At 29.0% G+C, this 13,852-nt stretch overlaps 3 protein-coding genes across 3 annotated transcripts; all 3 read left to right on the forward strand.

Moving 5' to 3' along the window:
* Positions 1-1,897: 1,897 nt before the first annotated feature.
* On the forward strand, positions 1,898-3,930 carry LOC113797544 (fumarate hydratase class II-like). The gene has a single exon (XM_027347948.2). The coding sequence runs from the start codon at positions 1,912-1,914 to the stop codon at positions 3,580-3,582; it is 1,671 nt and encodes a 556-aa protein (XP_027203749.2). The 5' UTR covers positions 1,898-1,911; the 3' UTR covers positions 3,583-3,930.
* A 2,676-nt stretch (positions 3,931-6,606) lies between these two features.
* On the forward strand, positions 6,607-10,623 carry LOC113797547 (lysosomal alpha-glucosidase-like). The gene is made up of 4 exons (XM_027347950.2): positions 6,607-9,119; positions 9,190-9,721; positions 9,796-10,107; positions 10,193-10,623. The coding sequence occupies exons 1-4, from the start codon at positions 7,192-7,194 to the stop codon at positions 10,445-10,447; spliced, it is 3,027 nt and encodes a 1,008-aa protein (XP_027203751.2). The 5' UTR covers positions 6,607-7,191; the 3' UTR covers positions 10,448-10,623.
* Positions 10,624-10,691: 68 nt separating this feature from the next.
* LOC113797548 (lysosomal alpha-glucosidase-like) lies at positions 10,692-13,764 on the forward strand. Its single transcript, XM_027347951.2, is given in 5 exon segments — positions 10,692-12,420; positions 12,492-13,023; positions 13,087-13,305; positions 13,307-13,402; positions 13,472-13,764. Coding segments are annotated over 5 exon segments (2,745 nt in total). The 5' UTR covers positions 10,692-10,765; the 3' UTR covers positions 13,715-13,764.
* Positions 13,765-13,852: the final 88 nt, after the last annotated feature.

Here is a 13,852-nt window from a genome sequence, read left to right on the forward strand (position 1 = left end):
TTAGAAACATGTGTCCATCATAATCATCATTCCTTTTTTTCTTTTAAATCTTATGTCAACACACACACACATAGGCTGAAGATCATCCATTCATTTATCTTCTTTGAAATGTTCATGTGTGGTTGAATCTTTGAAGACATTTTTGATGATGATAATGATCGTCATCATCAAGATTAACATCTTGAAAATCGTGAGACGTTGATCATGATGATGATGGTCTTCGTCAAGAGTCATCGATTTTTCATCACCACCACCACCGTATTAATGAAATTAAATCAAATTGATCTTTGTCTTTGTTTCTTCCAATGATGACTTTGATAATGAAAATTAAAACAATTTTCCAGAAGAGAACAATCCCAAATCATTAACAAAGTAATCATCAGAATAGCAACAAGAAAATTTCCTGGAAGTTTTATTCAATGATGATGATGATGATGATGATTTGATTGATTTTTTTTTGCTGTTGTTGAAAAGAAATGATAATAATAGAAAAAATCAATTCAATTGTCACCAATCAAATGAATAATTTATTTTAGACAAACCAAACAAACAACAACAGCAAAAACAAACAGAAAAAAACATTCAATGATGATGACATTTCATTCATTGACATTGAATTTTTTGTTCGTTGTAGTTGATCAATTTAGTTCCTGAACAAAGCGAAAAATTTGAATGAAATGAATTGAATTGAAAATTTCAAACAAACAAACAAACAAACAGGTCATCTGGAAAACGAATTAGATAGGAAAAACACCACCAAGAAGACAAACAAACAAAAATGTTTCTTGTTCTCAGGTCAATCGGTTTGTCATCATCATCATTACCTGATGGATTGTCACCTTGACATTTGGGTAACATTATCCAGGTGTATCAGTTTACCGGGAAAATTTTTGAAAATTTTAATATGAGATAATCGATTAATCGAAAATCAATAATCGATTAATCGATTGTTTTTTTGCATAAGTGTTTTAATAATGTAATTATGGGAAAAAACAGAACAAATCGCATCAACATCCATAAATGAATATCTCCATTGATTTTATTTATTTATTTTAGAAAAAAAAATTCAAAACCCATAATTTTCTTCCCTTAGAAAACTCCTTCAAAGCCGAATTGATGATTTTTAAGTGAGAACATGATGAATATTATGTTTGTTGTTGTGAAAAAAACATTGATTTTCACATTGAAATCAACATTGATCTGTTGTTGTTGTTCATTGATTCGGTTGTCATCAATTTGTTGTTGCTGTTCGGATTTTTTTTTTTTTTTTTTTTGATTGATATTTTCAGATCACCCAACCAACCAACCAAACACACACACACACACGCAAATATCAATTCAGGAATTGACATAGAAAATTTCTCTTCCTTGTTTTTTTTTGTTCGTTACGTTTTGAATTTAAATTATAAAATGTTTTAAATTCGGGGAGAAAAAAACCAAATCATCAATGATCATGACCTTGATATCTTTGGAAATTTTTCGTTAAATCGAAAAAAAAAATAACAGAGTTAAACAAGAATAACAATTGTTCGATTTTGGAGAAATGTGTTCAAATGAAAGAAATCATAGACGACAACAACAGGTGAAACGGGTGAAGAAGAAAAAATGATCACGGATCAATCGATTGATTGATTGATTGAAATGATGATGATGATCTCCTGATCAGTTTTTGGAGTTGTTTTTTCGGGTAAATTCTCTCTCATTTTATTCAGCCTAATCGATTGTAAAATCGATGGAAAATATATTGATTTTATTGTATTTGAAATCGAAAAAATAAACCAAACCAAAATCAAATGAAATTCAATTTAAATTTAAAAAATTCGGGAAAAATTTCGGTCAATTTTTTTCTCGCAAATCCTGTGATGAAATATTCAATTTTGCAGAGATTTTTTCTGTTCAACAACAGCAAAAATGTTTCAGCGTTCAATTGGTTTATTGCTGTTTTATCGAAATTTTGCCACTAGAAATCGATTAAACAATTATCAAATGAAACAATATTTTCGAGAATTCGGTAGAAAATTTTTCGATAAACAAAACAATCAAACATCAATGATGATGAAAAAACAAACAATTTCTTCTTCGGGTTCAACGGATTCAACTTGTTCTTCGAAATCAATGGATTATCGTGAAGAAAAAGATACCTTAGGTATTGTACGAGTACCAGCGAATCGTTTATATGGTGCACAAACACAACGTTCATTAAATAATTTTCGTATTGGTACAATGGATTGGAATCCGGAACAAATGCCAAAAGAACTGATTCGTGCATTTATTTTATTAAAAAAAGCATGTGCCTATGTAAATCAATTGAATGGTGATTTGGATGAACAACGAGCTAAGGCAATTCAACAAGCTTGTGATATAATCCTGGATGAACAAAAAATTGACATGAAACATGAATTTCCATTGATAATATGGCAAACTGGTAGCGGTACACATACCAATATGAATTGTAATGAAGTTTTAGCAAATTTAGCAATGAAAATTCTTAATGATAATAATGCTGATGAGAAAACCGTCAAAATTCATCCAAATGATCATTGTAATCGATCACAATCATCAAATGATACATTTCCAACTGCAATGCATATTGCCATTGCATTAGAATTAAATGGAAAACTATTACCAGCATTAGAACAGCTATATAAATCTTTGTTAACAAAACAAATGGAATTTGTAAATATCATTAAAATTGGCCGTACACATTTGCAAGATGCAACACCATTAACACTTGGTCAGGAATTTTCCGCTTATTCACAACAAATCAAATTCAGTATTGATCGTATAAAATCAGTATTAGAACCCAGAATCTATTATTTGGCCATTGGTGGTACGGCTGTTGGAACTGGGTTAAATTCACCCGAAGGTTTTGATCATGATGTTTGCGAAGAAATTTCCCGAATAACTGGATTAAATTTTCGTCCAGCACCAAATAAATTTGAAGCATTATCATCGAATGATGTTATGGTTGAATTATCTGGTGTATTTAATGTTTTAGCATGTAGTTTGAATAAAATTGCTAATGACATTCGTTGGTTAGCAAGTGGACCACGTTCAGGACTGGGTGAATTATCGCTTCCAGAATTAGAACCAGGTTCATCAATAATGCCCGGTAAAATTAATCCAACACAATCAGAATCAATGACAATGATTTGTGCACAAATTCAAGGTAATCATTTAGCTGTTACAATTGGTGGTATGCAAGGTCATTTTCAATTGAATGTTTTTAAACCAATGATAATTGCAAATATCTTACGTTCATCCAGGTTATTAACTGATTCAATTCAATCATTTCGTTTGAATTGTATTGATCATATTCGTCCAAATGAAAAACGTATTAAACAATTAATGCAAAATAGTTTAATGCTGGCGACAGCATTAAATCCTTATATTGGTTATGATCAAGCTGCATTACTAGCCAGAACAGCATATAAAGAAGATGCTCGTTTAAAAGATACAGCAATCAAATTAGGTATGATGACAGGTGAACAATTTGATGAATGGATAAAACCTGATGAAATGATTCGACCGACCAGAAAAAGGAGAAACAAGAAAGAAATTTTTAAAGTGAAAAAAACATAATAATGTTATTATTGAAAATAATTCAATCTTTCAATTTTATGTTTTGTAATGTAATTTGATGTAAATTGATGTTTTTGTACCAAAAGAAGAAAAGAAAAACAAGCAAAGAATATTTTGAATAAGAAATTTTCCAAGAAAAAACACTTTATTTACTTTACTTTATTCAACAACAACAAGAATTTGTTTGAACGAAAAAAAACATATTTAGAATTCACGTTTATTTTAATTTTAACAGAAATGAAATTTTCTTCTACTTCTTGATAATGGTGGTGATCTATTTTTAATTTAAATGAATTTTGTTTTTTTCTTTCATTCTTCAAATAAATTAAAGCAATTTTCCACAAACTATTAATCAAAATGGACGTTTTTTCTCTTTCTTCTCTTTTTTTTTGACAGCTTGATTGGTATTTCCACCAGCAACAACAACAACAACAACATCGTCATCAAATTTCATTAATCTTTTTAAACATTTTACCTGGCTGCTCTGATTTTTTCTTTTTGCTATTTCGCTTTGTGGCGGAACCGACCACCACCGATGCAGTGTAGCATCAATTTACCTGTTTGATTAACCTGGCAAAGACTAGAAAATTCATTCAAATTAAGAATAAAATTCATTGTTATGCAAAATGACTAAATCAAAATCAAATCAAAACAAAACTTGTAATTCACGATTTTAAATTAAAATTTTTTTTTCAATTTTAAAAAAATTTAAAAAAATTTAAATGAATTTTTTAAAAATTTTAAAATAATAATGTCCACCACTAAAGAATTTTCAAGCTGAAATAATGATGATGATTTTTATATTTGTCCCCACTGACCTGATGACCAACTTTTGTGATCATTTTTTTTTCTTTGTTCTATATCCACCCTTTTTTTTGGTTGATACCAATTTGGGTAGATTAAGATTTTTTTGTTTTGTTTTCTTAACCCTGCATCACACAAAACAAAGATGTTACACATATGAATTGTAATGATGATGATGGTGGTGTACTGGGAAAATATTTTGATAATGATGATAAACATGGTGAGAGATGGAGAGAAAAGGAAACAAAACTAGAAAATCTAATTTCCTTCAACCATAATCCTGTTATTTTTTTAGTTTTTTTAACACATTAACAACATTCAAGGCATAAATCTTTGAATGCAATTTTCGGTTTTGATATTTTCATTGTCAATATCGTTAATGGATAATAAGTAATCAACAACCAATCGGAAGAAAATAAAAGAAAAGATTATCTTTGAACAAAATTAAATTGGAAAAAAACTTTTTTAAAAACTAAACAAAACAATAAAATATAATCCATATACACCCTTTGACTTTAAAAGATGTTTTCATTCATTCATCCAAAAAAAGAAGATTTGATGACGCCTACAAATTTACCATTATCTTTATCATCATCTTCAAATGTTCAACCAAAACAAAACAATAGATTTAATCGGTTTTTTGTTGTTGTTGATCTAATTTTTCTCAATTCCATACAAACCAATTTTTATCAATTCATCATCATCATCATTGGTTTCTGTAATTACAAAATTGGATCAAGAAACTTACCAAAAACTAAGCTAAATATATGGGTTATGCGAGAGATTATCATCATAATCATCGTCTATTGTGTGTGTGTGACATCAAAGAGTTAATTTGCAAATGATGAAATATGATAATTAAATATGCAAAAAAAAAGAAAAGAAAAAATTATAACTTTGAAAATTACATAACGTTTTTTTATTAAATTGATAATCATCATCAACGTTTTGGATGATAAAAAAAAACATTATTTTTTTATTTAACAACCAAGTTAGCATCATTATCAAATTATGGTCAAAGTAAACCACCTTACAGGTAAATGGAAAACTTAAAGATGAAAATGGCCTTTGTATGTTTGTGTGTTTGGGTAACCATCGTTATCCACCTGAACTCTATTAAACCATCATCACCACCACCATTATCATCGTTATCATCGTCGTTATTTTCGATTGTCTTTTTCAATGTCTTTTTCAGAAAATGTTCGATTTGAAGATGAAGAAAAAAAAGGATTTTCGGAAGTTTTTTTTTGGCTGTCAAGTTCACCAGGTAAGATTTCTGTGACTTCAAAATAAATGTCGACCTCGAAAATAAAACGACGACGACGAAGAAGAAGAAGCCATTATTTGCAAAATTATCACAACATTTCTTCAATGGAAAAGATTAGGTTTTTTTCAAGTACAAAAAAAATGAAATAAATTTTTTTTTATTTCAAAAATCCAGGAAGTTTATTTTGTCAATGGATTTTTGATTTTGTTGGTTTTTTGGTTGATTTTTCAAGTTTTTTTTGAAAACTTTAAATCTAAAAAAATTAGCAGATAATATTTGTTGTTGAAAAGAATTAGAGAAACTTTCCGAAAATTTATTATTTAATCAGCTTAGATTTTTTTGGTTGTTCAATGATTTTTGTCCAACACAGAAGATGTTTATGATTGATGAAATATAATGGCTAATAAGAAGATAAAAAAAATCAACTTAGCTGCCTTAGTCTTGGCTTTACCGGCTTACCTAGCCTGTTTGCCCTTATTATTATCATCATCATCACCGGTCGATAATAAATCATTTTTTCATTCATTCATTCGATGAAATTAATTTACAAAACAGATTTTTTTTTCTTCTTCAAGTGCTACTTGTCTTATCTTTCATTCATTCATTCATTTAGTGGAAAAAAAAATCAATTTTAAACTTTTTCTTCTTCTTAGTTTTCGAAATTGATTGATAAACAAATTCCGGTAGTTTTTTTTTGTTTTGTTTTAAATTTCAAAGTTGTCATTAAACTGACAGCAACAACAACTATACCCTATTGTCATCGTTGACAGTTTCATTATCGGTTTTAGTGTCCTGTCCTGTGTTAAAAAAAAACAATGTCCTCATTTTCATTTTAAAAAAAATTGTTTCCAATTTTTGGATGAAACAAAAAAAATCCATTTTCCAGATTGTGCGCATGACTGTTTTCACACACACACACACACACTTGTTTGTTTGGTCTGTTCGTTTTGAGCTAAAAATAATCATTTTTTTTCCAAAAAACAGCTGATGATCATCATCATTTGATGCAATAACGGTGAAATCCAAACCCCCCCCAAAAAAAAGCAAAATCAAGTTTTTAATATTGTGATTAAGATTTATGTGTTGATCAGATTAGATAATGATGATCATCAATGATTTTCTTATGGTAAAATGTGATTGATTGACAAATATTTTGTTGCTTAAACAAAGCAAAACAAAACAAAACAAACAATGTCTTTTTTCACCACAAAAAAAACAAACGGTAAATAAATGATCATCATCATCATCGGTAGCAGCCGAAACAACGCCCAGCAATCTAATATTGTTTTTGGATTTGTTTTTTTTGTGATTTTTTTATTTCTGGCGAAACCAAGGCAACAAAACCAAAACAATCTTTTAATTTCTTTTCTTTGTGAAATAATGATGATGATGATGATTTTGTACACAATTGATAATTGATTTTTTGATGTCATCCTAAATTGTACGCCATTTAAAAACAATGATTCATTTGTATTGATTGATTCGCTGCGTTTCTATTTTTGTTTTGGGTAAAAAAAACGAAGAAGAAGAAAAGAAAAATGTCATATTCACAATTTCAACATCAAAAATTTCAAAATGATCCTGAATTTGAATCAATTTTGGATTTGGATAATGTTGAATTATTTAATCGTGATACATTATATTATCCGAATCAAAAATCATTGTTAAATTTTCTAAATAAACAACGTTTACAAAATCAAAATGTTCGTAAAAAATTAACACAAATATTACTTGGTTTGATAATATTATTCTCTTCGATTTTATTGCTATTTTCAATTATTGGTTTTATTCGTTATTATCAAAATGTACAAAATGATTCAATAAAATTGTTGGATGAACAAATATGGGCAAATAAAATGCAAAGTTTAGAACAATGTCAATCAATCGAACCAGCCGAACGTATTGATTGTAATCCCGATCCACCAATATCAAAAGAAGTATGTGAAAAACGTGGTTGTTGTTGGAATCCAATTGATCGAATATATTCAGAATTTTTATCACATGATATGAAAAAATCTGAAACATCATTACCACCAATCAATATACCATTTTGTTATTTTAATCCAATCGATTATAATGGTTATAAAATTGTTGAAAATCAATCGGAAAATGGACATTATTTTATTCATCTGAAACGAATGAGGCCATCAGGTTTCCCCAATGATATTCCGCATGTTCAATTAGAAATTTATGAATTAACGGATGAAATTTTACGTATAAAATTTACTGATTTACATAATCCACGTTTTGAAGTACCTATACCTAAATTGAATATCCCTACTCAAATGGTTGATGATTCAACAAAATTATATTCAATTGAATTACAGGATTCTAATCTAATTATCAAACGTCGTTCAAATGGACAATCAATATTTAATGTTAATCTTCAATTGCTGATATATTCAGATCAATTTATACAACTGACAACTGGATTACCATCAGAATTTATATATGGTATTGGTGAACATCGTGAACCGTTTCGTAAATCAACCAATTGGAAACGTTATACATTATTTAATCGTGATCAATATCCAATACCAGATTCATCATTATATGGTTCACATCCATTTTATTTATCTGTTGAAGAATTGAATGATAAACAACCTGCAAGTGGTGTATTCCTGTTCAATAGTAATGCTATGGATATTATAACACAACCATCACCTGCAATAACTTTTCGAACGATTGGTGGTATTTTAGATTTTTTCTTGTTTTTTGGTCCAAAACCAGAACAAGTTGTACAACAATATCATCGATTAATCGGGTTACCAACAATACCACCATATTGGTCATTAGGTTTTCATTTATCAAGATTTGGTTATCGTAATTTAACTAATTTAATGGCAACATTTAATCGAAATCTTGAAGTTGAAATTCCAATTGATGTTCAATGGACTGATATTGATATGATGACCTCAGCAAATGATTTTACATATGATGAAAAACATTTTAAAGGTTTACCCAATTTTATTGATAATGTTTTACATAAAAATGGTATGAAATTCGTACCGATGTTTGATCCAGGAATATCTGCTAGTGAATCACCAACAGGTTCATATCCACCATATGATTATGGTGTTGAATTGGATATTTTTATTAAAAATTCATCAAAACAAATTTTTATTGGAAAAGTATGGAATAGACAATCAACAGTATGGCCAGATTTTTTCCATCCAAACGTAACAAAATATTGGACAAAAATGTTTTCGGATTATCATCAACAGATTTCATTTGATGGTGCATGGATCGATATGAATGAACCATCAAATTTTGTTGATGGTCAACTTCGTTTTGGTTGTCCACGAAATAATAATTTTGAATTACCACCATATACACCTGGTATGACTGATGATAGTCTGACTTTAAGACATAAAACATTATGTATGACAGCTAGACATTATAATGATCAATTACATTATAATCTTCATAATTTATATGGATTACAAGAAACAATCATAACAAATAAGTATGTTTTATTTCATTTGCTTTTTTATTTTTTAATCTTTGATTTTTTTTTCTATTTCACCATAATGAAGAGCACTGAAAACTACATTAAATAAACGTCCATTCATAATATCACGATCAACTGCACCAGGACATGGACATTTTGGTCATCATTGGACAGGTGATATTGTATCGGATTGGTCATCAATGCGTTGGTCAATATCATCCATATTGAATTTTAATCTATTCGGTATACCGATGGTTGGTGCTGATATTTGCGGTTTTAATGGTAATACAACTGAAGAATTATGTGCACGTTGGCATCAATTGGGTGCATTCTATACATTTGCACGTAATCATAATACAGATGATGCTATTGATCAAGATCCAGCTGCATTAGGACCATATGTAATACAAGCAGCAAAATATGCTTTGCTAGTTCGTTATGCACATCTGCCATATTTATATACATTATTCTATAATGTTCACCAGAATGGTGGTACAGTATTACGACCATTATTTTTTGAATTTCCTGGCGATCAAAATTCCTATAAAATTGATACACAATTTATGTGGGGTAGTTCGATGATGATTGCACCGGCTTTATTACCAAATCAGAAAAAGGTATTTTATTTTGTGAATTTAATTTCAAATGTTAATCATTTTTTGTTTTTTTTTCTCATTCCTCAATCACAAAGATTGATGTATATTTTCCCAAAGGAACATGGTATTTTATCAGTGATTATCAACGAATCGAAGGACGTGGTGAATTTATATCAATGCCTGCATTACCAACATATCCAAGTGTTTATTATCGTTCTGGATCAATTATACCAATACAGAAACCAAATATAACAACAGAATCAACCAGGCAAGAACCATTTAGTTTGTTGATTGTGTTAGAAAATGAACAATCAGATGCCATTGGATCATTATTTATGGATTCAGGTGATGATATTGATACTGTCGAGCTTGGACATTATAATCTATATGATTTTAAAGTAAAAAATGTAAGTATTTTTTTTCCAAATTAATTAATCTTACCTGACTGATAATTTTGTTTTTGTTTTTGTTTTTAATTGTTTTTCAAAATAGCAAAAATTATCAATCGAATCAAAACATCTTGGCTATCAAACAAAATTAATTATTGATGAAATAATTTTGGTTGGATTTTATCGAAAACCAAAATCAATTTCAATTGATGATAATCAAAAAATTGATCCCTCCAATTTTAAATATGATAAAATTCGTCATACATTAACCATCAATAATTTACAGCTATCATTATATACGAAACAAAATTCGATGAAAAAAATTTCAAATCAAATTTATTGGAATTTATTATCTTGATAAAAAAAACACCCAAACACTTGTTCTGTTTTTGTTTCTGTTTGCATAAATCTTATTTGTATAATATGAAATAACCTTGTAAATTTTTTTAAAAAAATTGATAATTTTTATCAGCATCGTTGCTTTGAAGTGCCACTTAATTAGAATAAATAAAAAACAATTTAATTTTCCATTGATTTTAAAGATATGTTGATTGTTGATAGAAAAACAAAGTGTTTTTTTTGATCGATATAAAAACTCTGGTTTTTGTTTCTAGATTCTATTCATAACCATTGTTTTTTGACTTTGTGTCTTTGGCAAACAAAACAAAAAAAAAACATGGCTTCCAGAAGATTATTTTCCTTGCTGTTGTTGATTGTATCGTTATGGACAACATCAGTTCAATCATTGGATTCCGATCCAATGAAATGTAATTCAATTCGTAATGAAGATCGTATTGATTGTAATCCTGATCCACCAATATCGAAAGAAATCTGTGAACAACGTGGTTGTTGTTGGAATGCTGGTAATAACACTGATGATGATGGTGGTAATTTAATCAGTCGAGCACTACCTCATCTTGGTGTACCTAGCTGTTATTATGGTGAAAATTATATTGGTTATAAGATTGAAAAAATATATATAAAAGACGAGGATTTATCAATGACTAAATTGAAACGTGTTCGACCATCAGGATTCCCCAAAGATATTGAAAATGTTAATATTGAAATTCATCAATTGAATGATCAAGTACTTCGTTTGAAATTTATTGATGCTAATCAAAAACGATATGAAGTTCCAACACCAAAATTAAATATTCCATCAGTATCAAAATCATCCAATTCTAGGCTATATTCAACAGAAATCAGTGGTTCACATCTTATTGTACGAAGACGTGAAACAAATCAATCAATTTTTGATATTAATCTTGCACAAATGGTATATTCCGATCAATTAATTCATCTAACATCGAAATTACCATCAAAATATATATATGGTATTGGTGAACATCGTGAACCATTTCGTAAAACAACCGATTGGAAACGTTATACACAATGGACTCGTGATCAAGTTCCAATATCTGATCATGCTTTGTATGGTTCACATCCATTTTATATGATGGTTGAAAATAAAACCAAATTAGCAAGCGGTGTATTCCTGTTCAATAGTAATGCTATGGATATTTTAACACAACCATCACCGGCAATAACTTTCCGAACGGTTGGTGGAATATTAGATTTTTTTATATTTTTTGGTCCAAAACCAGAACAAGTTGTACAACAATACCATAACCTGATTGGTTTACCAGCAATGCCACCATTTTGGTCATTAGGTTATCAACAATGTCGATATGGTTATAATAATTTTACCAATTTAAATCAAACTTATTGGCGTACAAGACAAGCAGGTATTCCAATGGATGTTCAATGGACCGATATCGATATGTTTGATTCATATAATGATTTTACATATAATCATAAACAATTTAAAGAATTACCTGATTTTATTCGAAATGTTTTACATAAAAATGGCCAAAAATTTATACCAATGTTTGATTGTGGTATTTCAAGCGGTGAAACGGCTCATTCATATCGTCCATATGATTATGGTGTTGAATTGGATATTTTTGTTAAAAATTCATCAAAACAAATTTTCAATGGAAAAGTATGGAATGGTAAATCAACAGTATGGCCGGATTTTAGTCATCCAAATGCAACAAAATATTGGTCAAAAATGTTTGAAGAATATCATAAAATTATTGAATTTGATGGTGCTTGGATCGATATGAATGAACCATCCAATTTTTATGATGGTCAAATCGATGGTTGCCCAAAAACGGAAATTGAAAATCCACAATATGTACCCGGTATGACTGATGATAGTCTTACTTTAAGACATAAAACATTATGTATGACGGCCAGACATTATAATGATCAATTACATTATAATCTTCATAATTTATATGGATTTCAAGAAGCAATCGCAACAAATGAGTATGATGTTTCTTTTTAATCTTGATCTTTAATCTTTGATTTTTTTCATTTTATTATTCCATCTTTGAAAGAGCATTGAAAACCACATTAAACAAACGACCATTCATCATATCACGATCATCTGCACCGGGACATGGTCATTGGGCTAGTCATTGGGATGGTGATGTTATTTCGGATTGGTCATCGATGAGATGGACAATACCATCGATATTGAATTTTAATCTATTCGGTGTTCCGATGATTGGTGCCGATATTTGTGGTTTTATTGGTGATACAACTGTTGAACTTTGTCGTCGTTGGTATCAATTGGGTGCATTTTATTCATTTGTTCGTAATCATAATGTTGATAATGCTATTGATCAAGATCCAGTAGCATTAGGTGAAACGGTAGTTCGTACAGCTCGTAGTGCATTAATTTATCGTTATGTATTTTTACCCTATTTATATACATTGTTTTATAATGTCCACCAAAATGGTGGTACAGTATTACGGCCAATGTTTTTTGAATTTCCCGATGATGATCATTTGTATGATATTGAAACACAATTTATGTGGGGTGATTCAATGTTGATTGCACCGATTCTATATCCAAATCAAACAGAGGTTTGTTTTTTTTTGTTTTTCAAGAATTTATTTCATAGAATAATCCCTTCTTTTATTCCACAGAATAAAGTTTATCTACCAAAAGGAACATGGCATAATATGGGACAAACATTCGAAAGTCAAGGACAATATTTTACCATAAAAGATTCATTGGATGATATTAATTATGTATTTTTCCGTAGTGGTTCAATAATACCGATGCAAGAACCACAAAATAATACCGAAATGATGAAATCAAAAGATTTTGGCCTAGTAGTTATATTGGATCCAAAAAATCCTGAACCATAATGCAAAAGGATCATTATATTTAGATTCGGGTGATAGTTTGGATCCAGTGAAAAAAGGCGAATATAATTTCTATAATTTTGAAGTTAAAAATGTAAGTTTTTTATGAAGAATCCATTATAAAAATAGACCAACTATTTTTCTACTATCTACCTACTTATAGAATACATTAACAATTGAATCTCAACATCTTGGTTATCAAACAAATCAATCGATAATAGTACTTGAAATTTTTGGTATTGACAGAAAACCAACCTCAATAATATTTGATGGTAAACCATATTATCAATTTATTTATACAACAAACAATATGTTGATTATACAAACAAAATTATCAATTTATAATAATGATAATGATGATAAATCAAAAAAGATTCATTATCAATTTGAATGGAAATTTAATTAAACTTGATTGTTTTGTTATGATAAAATAAAATAAAAAAAAAATTAAATCAATCGATTGATCACTTATCATCATAGACAGATAGACACATATTATCGATTAATCAATCAATCAATCAATCGATTGATATATATCGATATT

Source organism: Dermatophagoides pteronyssinus, unplaced genomic scaffold (assembly GCF_027571235.1).
Source record: "Dermatophagoides pteronyssinus isolate colony J.1.1.1.1 unplaced genomic scaffold, Derpt_VIB-CSIC_2022.12 sq0041, whole genome shotgun sequence".
Lineage (NCBI taxonomy): Eukaryota > Metazoa > Arthropoda > Arachnida > Sarcoptiformes > Pyroglyphidae > Dermatophagoides > Dermatophagoides pteronyssinus.